Below are 16,853 nucleotides of genomic sequence, written 5' to 3'. Positions count from 1 at the left end.
TCTATTAAACTATGGAGTATTATTCTAATCCGAATTCCTTGTAGGGATATGAAACATCTATAAATGCGAAAATAGCGCTATGCATAATACTACACACCTTAGGGAAAGTTATTAATAGCCACAGTTTCTCTGGCAGAGCTGTTATACATCGCAGTTAAAAATATTATTAATGTCATTCCAGTTAATAGTCATCGTCAAAAGAACTGAACCGATTAAAAATTATTTAACTTGACGCGATATGATGAATTTTGTATGATATTCTATGTAAATAGGTGTAACTTTTCAATATTATACAACGGCAGTAGTTTCATAATGCTGTATATACAAATAATCAGAGACAAGATACACATCATACTTTGTTAGGGACGTTATATGTGTAGAAACAAAGATGTCTTTCATACAATGTTGGTATTTACCTTACTGTTAGAGTTTGGAAAGGATAAATAGCATCTACTACTAGTCTCGTCTACTCTTATCACGCGAATATTAGAGATCTTATGTGGTGTAGCATGGTCTTTGTATGAAAGTCCTATAATGTAAGTGGCCTCATTCTAGTGTTTGAGTATCAGCCATAAGAATTGTTTCTCTCTGCGTATGTTCTCCGAATTTACATGATTATTTTGCATCACTGATGCAGATATTTTAGGTAGAAATAAACTTCACAGGTTAAAATTTTGTTGAACATCTTTTGACATCAAGTAGTTATGATGTACGTAAAATATACGCATTAAATGAAATTACTGATACGAAGATATACGTTTCATCTTAGACTGGTTACTATATTACGTGCTGCAATCAAGGAAATAAACCAATGACCAAGAGGAAAGAATCATATTTTAGGACAGGCAACCGTTGACTAGAAACGAGAAAGAAGTACCAAAACAAATGAAGGGATTGTGCTATTTGTGAACCAACACTTTTAGAGAAGGGTTAAGTAACGCAAACTAACAGCAGCAAAATGTTATCTGTGTAGCAATTCAAATGTTCTGTTGATAAATACCAAAACTGAGGAATAACGAGTAATCCTTTTCCTTCTTAGTAAACGTCTCTCTAACAGAGGAAAGTGATTAGTAGAAAACCTGAAGAACTAAACAGAAAAGAATCTGAGACATGGGGATACCAACTGATGTGTGAAATTAAGTGTACTTGAACGTTATGAAACTAAGAAGATCAGACAGACCTTGAGCAGAAACATTTTTCTGCTGCAAGCATCATAAGGATAAGGTGACAATTTGTACAGTTTATCAGTTACCATCGAAATAATTTACAGCGAAAGACAGATAGAGAACGAGACAACATCAGAATAGTGACATTTTCACTGCTTGAGGTGCATTGCTGCATTTCTAATTAACTGCATAATGTGGAAATGTGCAAACGTAATTTCAAAGACGCCACATTACCAGTGGTCCGGGGGGAGGGGAGAGAGGGGGGACATGGAAATCCGTGAATGGTATTGTACGAAAAGCATATTACTAAGATTCTGAAAGATTCTAACAAAGTTCATGAAGAAGATATTACGTAGCAGTCATGAAGCTCCTTACTGAATGCCTGATGGTGAGGTCTACTGTGTATAATAAATACATTCGATACGTTGAACTGGGTTCAGTGGTAGGGCCTGTGAGAAGAACTACGACTAGGTGGTCTGATAATCTGTCAACTATGACGACAAAAAACAGTGAAACCAACATAGAAGCATCGGTACTGGCTGATAAAAAGTTTAAACATTAACAACCTATCTAGAATGTCTAAAACATGGATGAAAAAACTCTTCGTAATTACTTTTGTTCCTATTTATGTCTCGCAACTGCATTTTCTTTTATGTGACCCTGATTGGAAATTCTGTTGAAAGAAATTATGTTTGATGATCTGACGAGTTTGGGGTGGGATGGATTTCAGTTTGTGTCTGATGCGGTCTGTGAACTGTGGCAAGATCTAGATATGAATTTACACATTAGACGTACCCTTTTTCCAGATAGTTTACTTGAGTTTCCAGGCACATCTGATGGTGGACAGCATGTTCAGAATTCTATAAAACAAAGTAAGACTGTAAAATCGGAAGACTCCATTCTGAGGAGCGATCAAAACAGGCAACATAAAATTATGACTACACGTCCTTCAAGACTATCGACAACGACGTACACGTTTCATCTTTTCAATATTACTGGGATGTATACGGCAGACAACCAATGGAAACTTGCTGCAAGTTACTGCTGTATAATGTCGCACTGGTAGTGGGAAGTATGCTAATGGTTACCTTAATACGTATAATTATAGCTTGCACCTGATGGTTGTGTCGTTTTAAAGTTATGTTATTAAACCTCTGGTCAGCTCATTAATGTCGTATCTAATTAGTTCGCGCCTGTAGATAGGCAACGCAGTACACTCATCTAGATATCGGGCTGCTGTTCCTCCATCCCAGACAACTGGACAGAATGGACCTCCAACCCGTATCAGTGTTAGCCCACACTGGGCACCTACAATGTGATTTAAAAAGTTGGGGGAGATGCTCCGTCCCTAATATAATTCGGTTTTCTCTACTATTAAAGTTTTGTGCACAATCATTTTCTGAAACCTCGTAGGCCCTTATGAACAGCCGTGCATGCCACTCCCATCCCCGATTGAAAAACGAAAAGCTGGGAAATACAGTTCTTTCACATTGTTCCTTCTGACTACCTATTAATTAAATTCTTAAGTTTGCGAAAGGGTTAAGACTCAAGTGCACGGAGAACGGAATGACATAGGGAGAAATAGGGCGATTAAAAGTAAAATACGATGATGCTCATTAATGTGGGTGCTGCTGCTAAATCGTGTCTTAGCATTAGTAAATGTCTTTGCCACAGTATATTATGGCGACACAGATAGAATGTGAGTATTTGTAATGCGAGTAGTGCAGTAATCTCGTGGTATGCCGTGTGGCCGCTTTACGGAGCCACGACGGACGTGGCGGTGGCACCGGTGGCGGCGGCAGCGGCCGTGAGCGTGACGTTTCGCCCGTTGGCGGCAGCGGAATCTTCAGGGCGCTGCGGCGCGTGCTGCACCAATTCGCCGGACACGCGCATGATGACGCTGGTGCCCGGCGCCCTGACCACGGACCCGCCGCCGCCGCCGCCCCCGCCGCCCCCGCCGCCCCCGGGTGGCGGCCCCGGCGCGGTGCACTTCTTGCGGTGCGTGCGCATGTTGCTGGACTGGCTGAAGCGAGCGCCGCACCGGTCGCAGGAGTAGGGCCTCAGGCCCGTGTGGAAGTTCATGTGCGTCTTGAGGTGGTGCTTCTTGGTGAACGCCTTGCCGCACTCGCTGCAGCTGTACGGCTTGATGCCCGAGTGCAGGCGCAAGTGCAGAGTCATGTTGCTGCGGTCCGCGAACCGCTTCCCGCACACCTGCAGCAGATAAAAACAAATATCTCACACCTCGTGCACAAGACTCACTGACAATGGAAAGAAACATAGGTCACCATTGAGCCGTGGTAAAAATTGCTGATTTGAAGAGCGCAAGACAGTGTGTATTGTGAAGCAGTCGCTCTCCGTTTCTGGCGGTGGCGCCGCTGTGGCAACCACAGCTTTGGTGTCTCCACCTGGTGGGAAAGGCTGCTTGTTCACCTGCATTTAAGGGGCGCAATGAGCTCGCTAGTCGTTACCCCCCCCCCCCCTCTGGTTTCCTCTTTCCTCTCCACCCCCTGCCCATTGCCGCACTTCTATCGCTGTATCCCTCCCTCTCCCCACCTCCACACCCTCCATCTCCTTCGTCAGGGTAATTTACAGCGCCTCCCCCTCCCAGATGAAGAAATTCACCGTGACGTCTACCCTTCCTTCCTACTATAACCTGGCCTTGTTCCCCCCTCCCCTACCCAGGGCCCCCTTTTTCCTCTCACCTCCTTCTCCCAGAGCGGATTTTCCGTCTCCCCCCCCCCGAGACCGTGCATGCCATACTTGCCTCTTTCCTTCCCACATCCCTCCCTACCTGGTCCTCTTCAGCGAGCCCCCCCCCCCCCAACCCATCTCCCCCCTCTCTTCCTCTCACTCCCTCCCTCCCTTCTTCTGGTCTCATTCCCTGTGATATCTGGTTGTTGGGTTGCTGAAGGAAAGAGTTCACCACGTGTGCTGATATGAAGGGTAGCATATGAAGAGAGGTAGCCAACATACCTAAAGAGATGCGTCATTCTGTTGGGCAGAATGCTATCCTGCGCTTTCGGACTCTGATGGGAGGTACACTGAGTCCCTTTTGTACAACTTACGATACCGTATGTAATTGAATGATGTACCATAGCAGTACTTTAAAATTGTTTCAGTTCAATTGATTCTGCATTATTTCTCTTTCCATGTCTTTGACATTAATGCTACCATGTCTGGTACCCATACGGTAATTAGTTTCTGTGTTATGACGTGTTAAGCTGGGGAAAGTTTAATTATAACCACCTGGTACATCATTTCAACTGAACGAGTGCAAGAATGAAATTTTCACTCTACAGCGGAGTTTGCGCTGATATGAAACTTCCTGGTAGATTGAAACTGTGTGCCGGACCGAGACTCGAACTCGGGACCTTTGCCTATCGCGGAAAGTGCTCTACAACTGAACTACCCAAGCATGACTCACGCCCCGTCCTCGCAGATTTAATTCCGCCCGTACCTAGTCTCCTACCTTCCAAACTTCACAGAAGCTGTCCTAGCAAAGGTCCCGAGTTCGAGTCTCGGTCCAGCACACAGTTTGAATCTGCCAGTAAGTTTCATGAACGAGTGCATTTTAGAGCCCATGGGTAAGAGACAATTTTTTCTTGTATTGGTATATATTTGTTCCTCCCAAAATATGGAAATAAAAGAAGCTTAATGTATTGAATTCATAGCCTATGATTACTAGACTTAGTTGCTTCTATCGATTGTCACTGTCATATCTCTGAACACTGACCATTGCTTCTGGGCCGCCCTCAACATGTCATCGATAATTAACTACATCCCCGAGTACTGGCCTGGTATTCGAATATTTTTAAATTCAGCTCATGATGTACAGTAGGATGTCTTTTAACCAGCACTCAGTCGCGGAAAACCTAGAATACAAAATTTTAAAACTGGAAATAACAGTATGGTGTCACGTATTGATACCACACTACCAGCATCAATGTTGGCAACGGAATTACAAGTTTCTGTCAGAAGCCAACAGCACTTGCACTGGATCTGGTGGACCCAATGGACTCTGTAACACAAAGCACCCTCCACCACCGCGAGATAGGACGGCCAGCGGCACTCACTCAGTCCTTCGCTATGTGATGCCACGTGGACGCCGCCTAATCACAGCTCCAACACGTTGTTCGTACTTGTAACCCTGAGCCTAGAATCTATGCTACTGTAATAGTTAGTGGGACTTATGTCTTGCTGCATACAGTTAGAAATATACAAGTAAAGTAAATCTTCCGTATATCCTACTAACTTGTTCAGTAATTACTTCGGCTGCGCTCCAGCTTTCTTACAACGACAGTTGCCACACCACCCTTTATTCCACTTCCTCTTACCATTGTGCATGAAGTTGTAGACAACGTATCTGGCGACGAGTGTGGCCATTTTCAGGTCTAGATTACTTCTTCCTCTTTTGTCGTCTATTGGGTTTTCCTCGGTGCTCTCCTTTTGTACACTCAGTGTTTGCATCGCTTGTGCAGTTTATGTTCTAGGTTCCGAGGTTGTTGCTTTTGCTTCTCCTTTCTTTTCCTCTCTGAACTATTCTAGCTTTTCACTGTTTGCATCTGTTTACTATTTATTTGATAATGGCCATTGCGCCGCAATTCCTTGCTGCGCCGGTCCGCAGCTCGTGGTCGTGCGGTAGCGTTCTCGCTTCCCGCACCCGGTTTCCTGGGTTCGATTCCCGGCGGGGTCAGGGATTTTTCTCTGCCTCGTGATGACTGCGTGTTGTGTGATGTACTTAGGTTAGTTAGGTTTAAGTAGTTCTATGTTCTAGGGGACTGATGACCATAGATGTTAAGTCCCATAGTGGTCAGAGCCATCTGAACGTAAGAAAAAAAGACGGCCACACCGTCACTGAAACATTGAATTGCAAGGCCTTAGTTGTCAGCATATATTCAAAGATAGCTGTGCCAAATATTACGGTGATACAATGGTTCGTGATGCCACCATGCAAAAAGAAGCCGATTTTCGAATTCTGGAAGAGATTCTTAAGTACTCGGATCCTTCCTTCCAGCAGATTCTCAGATTCTCCGGACTCTTGACTACTAAGAGTCCTGCGGAAGTGTAGTAGACAGTTTTGATGTGGAGCCTGCTTGTGGTGTAGGCTGGGAGGACAGAGAGCAGCCACGTGTCGTGTTCGCACATGGTGTGAAGTCATGCCCTCGCTGTAATACAGCACATGATAGCCGATCGTGAGCCTCGGGTGAAGCGATTTGCGGTATATGTGGCAAAGGGGGACACGTGCGGTCACTGTAACCTGAGGCAAGTAAGTCATCCCCTTCTACTGCTCCTTCACGCAAACAGTGTTTCGTGGGTTTTCAAGCAGCACAGTGGTGTTAGTGCGAAACAAGAGTGCAACAGCCGTTCTGAAAAGGCTTCCAGCTCACCTGCAGAGCTGCGTGAGAAAAAATGCGTTTTGTGTCTCATACTATTGCTGGACGGTCAGTCCGTTTACAACTTGGCACTGGAGCTTCAGTGACTTTGCTCAACTGTTGCACTTACGAATTGCTTGGCAAACGTAAGTTCTCCACATCGAGCCACATGCTGACGGCACTTGTATCTTCACTGCAACTTTCAGAAATTTGACAAAGATAGTGGCATATATACTGCTTTCCTGTCGAGGACAGTGTTAATATTTTTTACCTAAACTCTTTTTATTTGTTTGGGTGTTCTGTTCAGGACCACGTACTTTCTGTTTCTTCCTTTGGTCTTCAGGAGAGTGTTGCTGAGCTATGTGCCAACTTTAAGGATTTGTTTCCTGAGGTTTTCGGTGAAGACAATAATTTTGTTCTGCATGTCACAATGAAATACAATGCCAAACAAGCTTTGTCAGAGCTCGTCCTGTCCCTCTGCTTTTCGAGAACACGTGACTCAGAAGCTATTCCTTTGCAAGACAATGAGGTTCTAGCACCCATTACTACCAGTCAGTGGGCGTCTGCTGTTGTTACTCTAAAGAAGCCGTCCAGTTGTGCACCGGTTTTAGGAAAACTGTGAATTCTCAAACCGTCACTGACAGTTACCCCCTTGCTGCGTTTAGAGGAACTGATGGATAAACTGATTTGATTTGTTAGATGCTTATTTGCTAATACCTTTGGGTGAGCAGCCGCAACAAATCTTTGCCATTAACACTCATCTGGGCCTCTTGTAATTTTTGAGGTTGCTGTTTGGCGGTGCTTTCACATCCGCCATTTTTCAGCGTTTGTTAGGGCCGCTGACTGCAAAAGTTCCTTTTTTGCTCAAATTATTTAGATGGCATTGTCGTCTCAAGCCGCGCTCCAGAAGAACATATTAGCAGTCTTCTCGCTCTGTTATCCGCAGCTGGTCTCAAATGCAACAGACACAAATGTGTGAGTGCTTAGGACATTAATAGCCAAGTTGTTACATTTCCTTGCTATCCACGACCTCCCACCCACATGCAATGCGCGGGAACTGCAGTCTGTGTTAAGAAAGCTGTTACATCCGATTTATTCCTAACGTCCTCAAATCGTGGCTTACTTGCATAGCTTGCGCAGGAAGAACGCTTGTTTGGTCGCAAGGGTGTCAGTCTGCTTTTGAGAAGCTCAATGGTGCTTTGCTTGGTGATCGTTATCTTGTTTATTTTGATCCGGACAGACATGTGACGGCTGTGAATGCTTCCTCTTATGGTGTAGGTGCGGTTTTGTCGCATACAGTTGGTGCTGTTGACAGGCCTTCTGTCTTTGGTTCGAAACTGTTGAAAAGACGTTGTTTAAAAGTGATAATTTGTCCACTGAGAAGAAGGCTCCTGCCATTGTCACTAAGTTCACCAGTATCGCTTTGGCAGAACATTTTACTAGGTGAGTGAGCATAAGCGTTTCAAGGTTTGTTTAGCCCTTACCACTCATTCCTAACTCATACAGCGCAGATGCTGAAGTGCTCTTCTCTTGGGAATTACCAATACGTTTATTTACCCACTTCTTAGCATTTCATCGCTGATGCCCTTTTTCGCCTTGCTGTTGGCCCTCATTCAACGAGTCCTTGTGCCACCTATTGCTACATTAATACGAAAGGCACGGATACTTTGCATATCTTTCCACGTAATCAACGGAAAACTGCACAGGCCACAGCAGCGTACCCTGCTTTGCAGACCCACTTTCACTACATCCGCTCTGGTTGGACACATTCAGTCAGATTCACAGCTCTTGATTCGCCGATATTTTGCCTGTGGGCACGCCCTTGCAGTTCACTAAGGTGTCATATTGCTCTGCACCGATAATGACCAGTCACTCCAGCCTAGCACACTTTATTTGCTACACGAAGGTCACTGGGGCTTCGTTCGCAGCAGTAGCAAGCAGATGGCTTGAGGGCATTGCACCTCACACAGCCTGTATAGACAAACTGAACTGTTGACTTCTCAGTGCCAAGCTTATGTTGAATATCAGTCAGCCGGCCGTTGTGGGCGAGCGGTTCTAGGCGCTTAAGTCTGTAACCGTTACGGTCGCAGGTTCGAATTCTGCCTCAGGCATGGATGTGTGTGATGTCCTTAGGTTAAATAGGTTTAAGTAGTTCTAAGTTATAGGTGACTGATGACCTCATATGTTAAGTCCGATATTGCTCAGAGCCAATATCAGCCCCACCTCAGCAGTTCTTTGAATGGCCCAAACCCCAAGCATCTGGACAATGACTGCACTTGGATTTTACAGAATACACTTTGGCTCATCGCTTTCGCGCTCTGACCAAATTTCTCTTCGTGGTTCCTATGGACTCTAACATGACTCTTGCAACAATTTATGCCTTGTCATCGATCTTTAGCCTCAAGGGAATGCCAGAAGTGATTGTGGCTGACAGTAGACCTCAGTTTGTTGCCACCGAGTATGAACAGTTTTGCACCATCACGAAACCACCATTCAATCTGCACTAAAACGGCGACGTTGAACGCTTTGCACGAACTTTTAAGCAACAGCTGTACATTCTTTGTTCCTGTCACATGTATTAAGCTCTCTTGTTCTTGTTATCTTCATAAAGCTCCAAGACACACGACAGACCGGCGCCAGCAGATTTGTTACAAAGATGGCGCTACAGCACCTTGCTTAAGCTGCTGCACCCGCATGGAGGTCTTTTACAGACTGTATGGCAGATGGAGGCACGGGAGCGAGGTACCACTGCACATTTCCTTGAACATTCTATGTTTATCTTACGGGGGCCGAGAGGGTTAATGGCACCCCAAAAGGATCAGTTTCTTTCGTATGAATCGTGGCAGGCTTTGTTCTTTCAGATTCCGCCCCTTCCTGGACGCAGCAGCTCTCAAAGCATCCGTTTCCATTGGGACCCGCACTATTGGCTCCATTCCCACAGGCGACGGAAGTCCATACCTTTTCACAGTCATCACTGTCTCGACAGCCACCATCGTCAGGAGATGGCCCCTCTTTCCGGTGGCTGCCTCAAGTGCTGCCTTGGGTCCCCCTTCAGCCATCGAGATTCCCCCATGTTTATTTTCTGCTCCACCTCTGGATGTAAATTCGCTCGCTCTGCCCGGTTTTTCAGCTGGTGTTCCTGGGCTGGCTAAGGGCATATGTCTGTGCACAGGTCTGATCTTCGTACAACCCTTGGGTTCAGCTCCTCTCTCGTCATAGCCAACTGCAACGATCTCCCCCCCCCCCCAAACGACCCCCCCCCCACCCAACCACCACCCCTCTGTCGTCGTTCGCTCATCTATACTACATAATGATGGTAAGGACGCTTGGGAGGCAGGAGGACGTTTGTGGTACGTCTTATCAATACTACTCTACCCACATCAAAGTTGGCAACGGAACTGCAAGTTTCCGCCAAATGGCAACATCATTCGGAAGGTATCTGGCTGGTCCAGTGGAGCTTGCCCACTAACCCACACCTCCAGTCGCTCAGCAGTATCAGCGCCCTCTGCCGCCGCAACATAGGGCTGTCAACTCGTCCTTGGAGCCTCTTTGCTACGTGATACTACACGGACACTGTCTAGTTACAGCTACGACACCATCATTTGTGTTTAGTACAAGGGGCCTCATACTTATTGCTAATTACTTGCTGCATTATTTGTAATGAGTCTTCGTAAACTTGGAAACCACAAATTACACAAATCTGCTGTTTACTGTGTTAACTTGTTCCTTAGTCATTTCTGCTGCTGTCCATCTTTCCTACGAAGACAGTTGCCGCACGACTTTCTAGTCTATCTCTACTTACCAATGTGTATGGAATCATAAACAACAGTCAGCACTCATAAGTAACGTGAAGGCCAGTAAGGTCTTTTCCATACCGACGCTCATAATGAGCACATAAAAGCAGCGCCCACCAAATGGAGGACAATGTTATGGTGGACAGCAAAACAAGTAAATATTAAGCACAAGCTGCGTGCTCTGAGATCATGCGGAGCAGTGGTATGAAGAAGACCAGTCTGGCCTTCACGTCACTTTTGTGCACTGACTGTTGAAGATACTCTACATCAAAATTTAAAAAAAGCGTAGTCTCAGTATATTTTAGTGTGTGGAGAAGAGGGTATGATGTTGGTTATTGTGTAGTCGGTGGGCCTGTTAATTTAATTATCTGGCACTGACTGTGAAGCGGGCGGTCGTTCTCTCGAAACACGTAGTTCAACAGGAGGACCCTTCCACCTGTTTCAACGCAACTGTTCAAGATATTAACAGTGACAATATTCACCACAAGCAAAAATCAAATAATGGAAAATCCAGCATGTATTGACTCGATTACACCTCACCATGAATGTATCAACATAATTGTTATTATTAGTTTTCCTTTTCGAAGAGACATGATTCGTGGTAGCAGTGCTACTGATTGCTAAAGATTAAAGAAAACGAAGAAATAACATAGATTGGAACGCAATACAGGAAGGATTTTAGTCTGCCGCTTTACCCAGTGTTCGTTGTTTAACGGTTCTGTCTGGTGTTCAACATGCTCGTAAGACTTTCAAAGTCAATTTATCGAAATTGCTTGATAAGTTTATCATACTAAAGCAGCATTGTTACATCTGAGTGTGTCCTACAACCATGCTAAAAATTAACAATAACGTAGACCCGCTGGTTGTATGCTTCCTTCTTAGGGCGTCACAGCTTCAGACCATTAGGGTTAACGTTATATGGACGGAAGAAAACATATAGTTCTGCATCAGTCACGAAGTTATTATTTACTCCACCAATCGTTTTGATAAACAATCATCACGAGAAAGTCATCTCTTAATCTCTGTTTCTAGTTGCGAGCATTGACGGTTTTCGTAGTGTAGCTTGTGTGGTGGCTATGAGGCTTTGTTTTGTATTGTACTGATATTAACAGTCTGGATTAACCAAGGATTTCTAGATGAGGTATAAAAACAGTTTATAAATGTAAACGTATTTACAGTGGAAGATGAATCCTATCCGTGCTGCATTTGAAGCACAAAAACACAGATGATTCTCAGTGAACAGCATTGACACTGTGGTTCCATCGCTAAGAATTAGCGTTCGGTGTACAATATTTGAAGGCAAAAATTCTATATTGGACTTACCACAGACAGAATATCATTTATGACATGTATGCTTATTTCTGTTTCGTTCAGTTTCAATAACAGCCGCACTCGTCACAGTATTGCAGCATAAAGTGTAATTCTGCCATAACCACATAGAAACGAATCTTAATTATTCTGATTCAATGCAGCACTAGAAATGAAAGGAAATGAAATGAATGCAGCTGATTTGTTGAAACGAGGTGACTCAGGCAGAAGCAAGTGTAGAAATGCAAACGTTGCGTTTAACAACAGAATTCCTACAACAAAGCGCCATAGCCATGGACTAGGACCAAGGTGTTACGATTCCGCACAGACAGCTCATGATTTCTTCACGTGGTTTGTTGTGACGACGATAATAATTGGCAAAGATGTGATTAATAATTAAGTTTCGCTAGTTCCATAACAATTTCAAAAATGTACAAATGAGTAATACACACACTCTTTGGCTCAAACCTTCGTTGAAACAAGGTAAACATGTATGAGGAAGAAACACATTTGAGACATGGTACTTCAAAGCGAAATTAATACAGGGGGCCTCTTTATATGCATAATCAGTTAATGCTAATCACGGATTATAGTACTCACATTTGATCTTCAACCGACGTATTAAACAGTCTATTTCTCTCTCAAACTTAAAAACATTATATTCTTTCTTGCATGCTATTGACATATGTACAGAAGGAACATCAACTAGAAATTATGTGCGAGATGACCTTATTAGGTAGTGGAGAGGTTACTGGTCATTTTGGCCAGTAATCGTCTACTGCAAAACGACTGAGCACACGGCACTCCATAAAATTCCGAATTAGATACTGCGCTGGTGCAATGGAGACACCATGTTTTCTACGTGATGTTCGAAGTAAGTTCAAATCTGGCTCTTGCATTTAAATGTCGTAACTAAACAAGTATATTTAGAACCAGCACAATACGAAATCGTTAGATGCCAATACTGAATCATGCGGTAAAGCGATATTTGTATTATGGAAATACCTTTAATTACTTGGTGACCATTCTCACCGAAGATTCAAAAGACTTGAAGTTATTCGAGACACATTTAGGAAGCAAAGCTAGAAGTCCGATGGAAACAAAAAGATTATTTGTCTGTTGTCTTTCAGAGATGACAACACTGTCATTTGGTCTATTATCTCCGTAAGTGCTACAATTCCCCAGACTACAGTAGTGTCTTACTAAGATATTAGTTTCAAACGTGTATGTTGATAGTTAACACCCAATGATTTGGTAAAAGATGGTAAAACGGCGATAAAAACATCAAAATTTAAGCTGTCCAGTCCTGTATTTAACTACATGATGGAAGACCTGATGAAAAGCAAAATTAATGAAAAATGCACCAAACTATCAAATTTAGTTCTAATTTGTTACGTCAATCACTTCCTGGAATATGAAGGAGTCATTACTCGTTTAATTTTTTGTTCTGTGGAAGACTCATTTCCAATACGTATGCCTCTTCCAATACATCACAAAACTAAGTGAAACGAAATGGTATGTATTATTTATACGTGGCAATAGTTTATGGTACAACAGTACCAGTCAGGAAACTGCGTGTAGCTGACTAGAACTGATGTACTTCTTCGGGTGGAGATTGGGGCCCATCTATCGCATACTACTAGCCACACAGCAAATTGCTGACCGATGTTTTCATACTTAATTAAAATACTGAGTGAGAGTGAAATGAAGGTGTGGAATTGATGCTAAAGTGAACGAGAGAGGAAGCAGTGTGGGAGGAACTTAAGAATCTGAGAAGTAATTCATTTTGTGAAGGGCGAAGATGAAAGTGTTAGTGATATTATTTGAGCAATGATTCGTTATTTCACTGAAGTGATTTGAGGAAACGAAAGAAAATTAGATTACGGATTCATATTTGAGATCTGACACCTTTTCTCTCCATATATAACAGAGCCTATTACAATAAAAGCTATTAATATTTAGCTCCTGAAAAATACATCTGCATTTAGAGGATGGACCAAAACTGGCGCACTCAGAAGTCACAGCGCGATTCATTGTGTACGTACATTACAGAAAATTCTGTACTAAAATATCATTCTGTCGATATTTTTACTAGAAAATACTTGTCAGCTAAAGGAAAGTTAGCAACACTGTAATCGTATGAATTACAACTGCCTTCATTCAGTTCTGTGTAGCAATGGTACCTAGTTAGTATAGTGGATAGAGATTTGCCTTAGAATACCGATGTTCGAGAGGTTGATATCGCGACTAGCTGTGATTTATCTTCATTTCTATCTGTAGACTGTGCAGTATAGTATATGGTTTCCTAATACGTTACACAGCCATTACAGCACGCTTTATACAAAACAAATGCAGTTATTTAATGAAAATGGACGTGGCAGGTATAAGAGTTTGCACTAACCAATAGAATTGATGACAGGATGGTATAATGGAAAATGACTTCGAATGTTGTAGATGAAGTTGAACCGAACCATACACTTGTACAATATCACCACGTGACTAGCGTAGTTACGGGAGAAATACCTAGAATAAAGTTGTGTAGTGTGTACAAGAGATCAGAGTAAAAGTAAAAAGAAAGGTACATCCTTAAAAGTGGTTTAGCAAACACGATTGTATTCTCTGTGTTAGTATTAGATACTTTCCGTGGCTGAAACACTTCAGAAGTTGCTCTAAAATAATTCCGAAACCAGACAGCATTTCGCATAGTGTAAAAATGAGAGCAAAAATTACAGTTAGACCCGGAGATCGAATCTCGAAACTGGCTATTTTTATACAAAATTCTATACTCTGCACTAACAGGGTATATCAACAACTTCATGACTATTTAGCAGTTCACACATTAGTGTCTGGTATAGGATTCATCAAACCACTTTCACATTGTTCCTCTACCTTTCCACACTCGAAAAGCGAGCGGGAGAAACGAACTCTTGATCTCTCAGTACGAAGTCTTCTTTCTCATAATTTATAACGGTGATCATTCTCGCTGAGTAGGTGGGCAGAAAGTTGGAAATTGTAATTTCGTAAAAGAAGCTGGGAAAAAAGCCCGTGTTTTAATGATTAACATCCCAGTTGGGCTGTTATGTGTGGCAGTCTCTCCCTATTCCACGATAGTATAACACGAGGATCCCTTCGTTGAACTTCTTCGACGTACTCCGTAAATCCCAACTGCTGAAAATGCCATACTGCACAGCTGTTCTGAAGCAGAGGAGGACATGCATAGCGGAGGCAGTCTAGTAGACCTTTCGCATTTTGTAATCGTTCCGCCAGTAAAACCTAATCTTTGATTCGTATTCCTCACAATATTATCTATGTGACTGTTCTAATTTAACTTCTTTGTGATTGTATTACCTGAGTATTTAGTGGAATTTACAGCCTTTTCATTTATGATTAATCGAGTAAGCGAAATTCTTTTTTTTTCTGACGTGGATGACCTCATACTTTTCATTATTTAGAGTCATCCCCTTAGTTTGTCTAAATCATTTCGGAATTGGTTTTCACCTTCTGATGACTTTACTAGACGATAAATAACAGTATCATTTGAAAACCATTTAAAAGAGCTGCTGACATTGTCCTTTAAATCGTTTATTTAGATTCGGAACAGCGGGGGCCTGTAACATTTCCTTTCTTAACGGTAGACATCGCTTCTGTTTCACCCGGTGCCTTCCGGTCCTTACTAATAACTGTGACCTTCCTGACACAAATCCAGTCGCACAACCCAGTCGATACGCCATAGGCACGCTGTTAGATAAGAGGTGGCTTATGAGTAACGGTACTGACAACCTTCTGACCTTCTGGAAATATAGCTAAACGGTGCTGCGGGAAGGCATTGAGTGTTGCCAAGCTCGGTTTCTTTCACATTCAGTTTCTACTGAAAGTATGCACGGGCCGCAATTTTGTTAGAGACATATTTGTACTGTTAGTCTGTAAGCAACCTGTCTCTAGCATAGAATGAAGCGACTTTTGATTCGCCCTGCATACTTATCCACCTTAGAGTGCGTAACTCTTTCCAGTGATTTACATTTGTTGAATCCCAGTAACATCACGTAAAGTACTGAAATGAACCTGTCTTGAAAACGTAGCAATGCCGTGAGAACGGAACGTGTAGTACCTCACAGGTGAAGGGCTTCTCGCCGGTGTGCGTGCGCATGTGCTGCTTGAGGAGCATCTTGCGCGTGAAGGCCTTGTCGCAGAGTGCGCACGCGTGCGGCCGCTCGCCCGTGTGTATGCGCACGTGCATGTTGTAGGCGACGCGCTGGTTGAAGCGGCGGCCGCACTCGGCGCAGGCGTACTCCTTGCGGTTGCGGTGGATCTTCATGTGCGAGCTGAGGTAGCCGCGGTCGTTGAACACCTTGCCGCACTCGGGGCAGGCGGCGGCGAACTCCCGCGTGCCCGCGTGCACCGACACGTGGTACTTGTAGTTGCGCAGCTGGCTGAACGACTTCCCGCACTCGGCGCACCGGTGCGGCTTCTCCCCCGTGTGAGTGCGCGCGTGGGCCTGCAAAGCACACCACAGCTGTCTGAAGGCGCTGCTACGGGCTGCAACTTCCAACTACTTACACAGAGCCGACATTGCCTTATGTCTGTCATCAGCCGTCACCGCCACCAAAAGTCACCCTACTATCATGCACAACAGGCATTGGGCGCGATAATGTCCTCACACAGGAAAGAAAGTCTACAAGATTCTTCATGTGTCCCAGTGCATCTCATCGAAACCTTTAGCGCTACTAAATTCTCGAATGCTGATTCCTTTGTTTTGAGTGCTGATCCAATCAGACCCAGACATTTTCTATTGCTATAAATGATGACTAACTTACAACCTCAGCTGCAGACAGGTGTCGATATATCTCGATGTGGACAGCTGAAAATGTGTGCCCCGACCGGGACTCGAACCCGGGATCTCCTGCTAACATTGAAGACGCTCTGTCCGTCTGAGTAGCTTGACTGCAGGGACTATCCCCTGCACGCTTCCCGCGAGACTCACATTCCCAACTGTCCACAATTCTAAACATAGACAACAAATTACTGTCTTCGTATAAATTTTCTATTGCATTAAAATCACGTTTATGTACTCTAAAATAATGATTAAATCACCTGAAAGGGTATGTCTTCCATGTATCAGGGTGTCAGACCATCATTGACATTATTTAATACCCGTTGAGAATGTGTTCGGGCATGTATTTATTATATCAATCTTCTGTTAGTAAGTATCTCCC

At 43.7% G+C, this 16,853-nt stretch overlaps 1 protein-coding gene across 1 annotated transcript in view; it reads right to left on the bottom strand.

The window, feature by feature from the left end:
- Positions 1–2,921: 2,921 nt before the first annotated feature.
- LOC126282292 (zinc finger protein 628-like) overlaps positions 2,922–16,853 on the bottom strand; it is a 522,299-nt gene continuing 508,367 nt past the window's right edge. The window contains exons 7-8 of the mRNA XM_049981945.1: positions 15,749–16,135; positions 2,922–3,377 (exon numbers count right to left, since the gene is read on the bottom strand). Of these exons, the coding sequence (XP_049837902.1) occupies positions 2,922–3,377; positions 15,749–16,135 (843 nt within the window). The remainder of the gene's footprint in view (positions 3,378–15,748; positions 16,136–16,853) is intronic.

This window comes from Schistocerca gregaria, chromosome 7 (genome assembly GCF_023897955.1).
Source record: "Schistocerca gregaria isolate iqSchGreg1 chromosome 7, iqSchGreg1.2, whole genome shotgun sequence".
NCBI classification, from domain to species: domain Eukaryota; kingdom Metazoa; phylum Arthropoda; class Insecta; order Orthoptera; family Acrididae; genus Schistocerca; species Schistocerca gregaria.
This window is presented reverse-complemented; position numbering and strand designations above follow the sequence as displayed.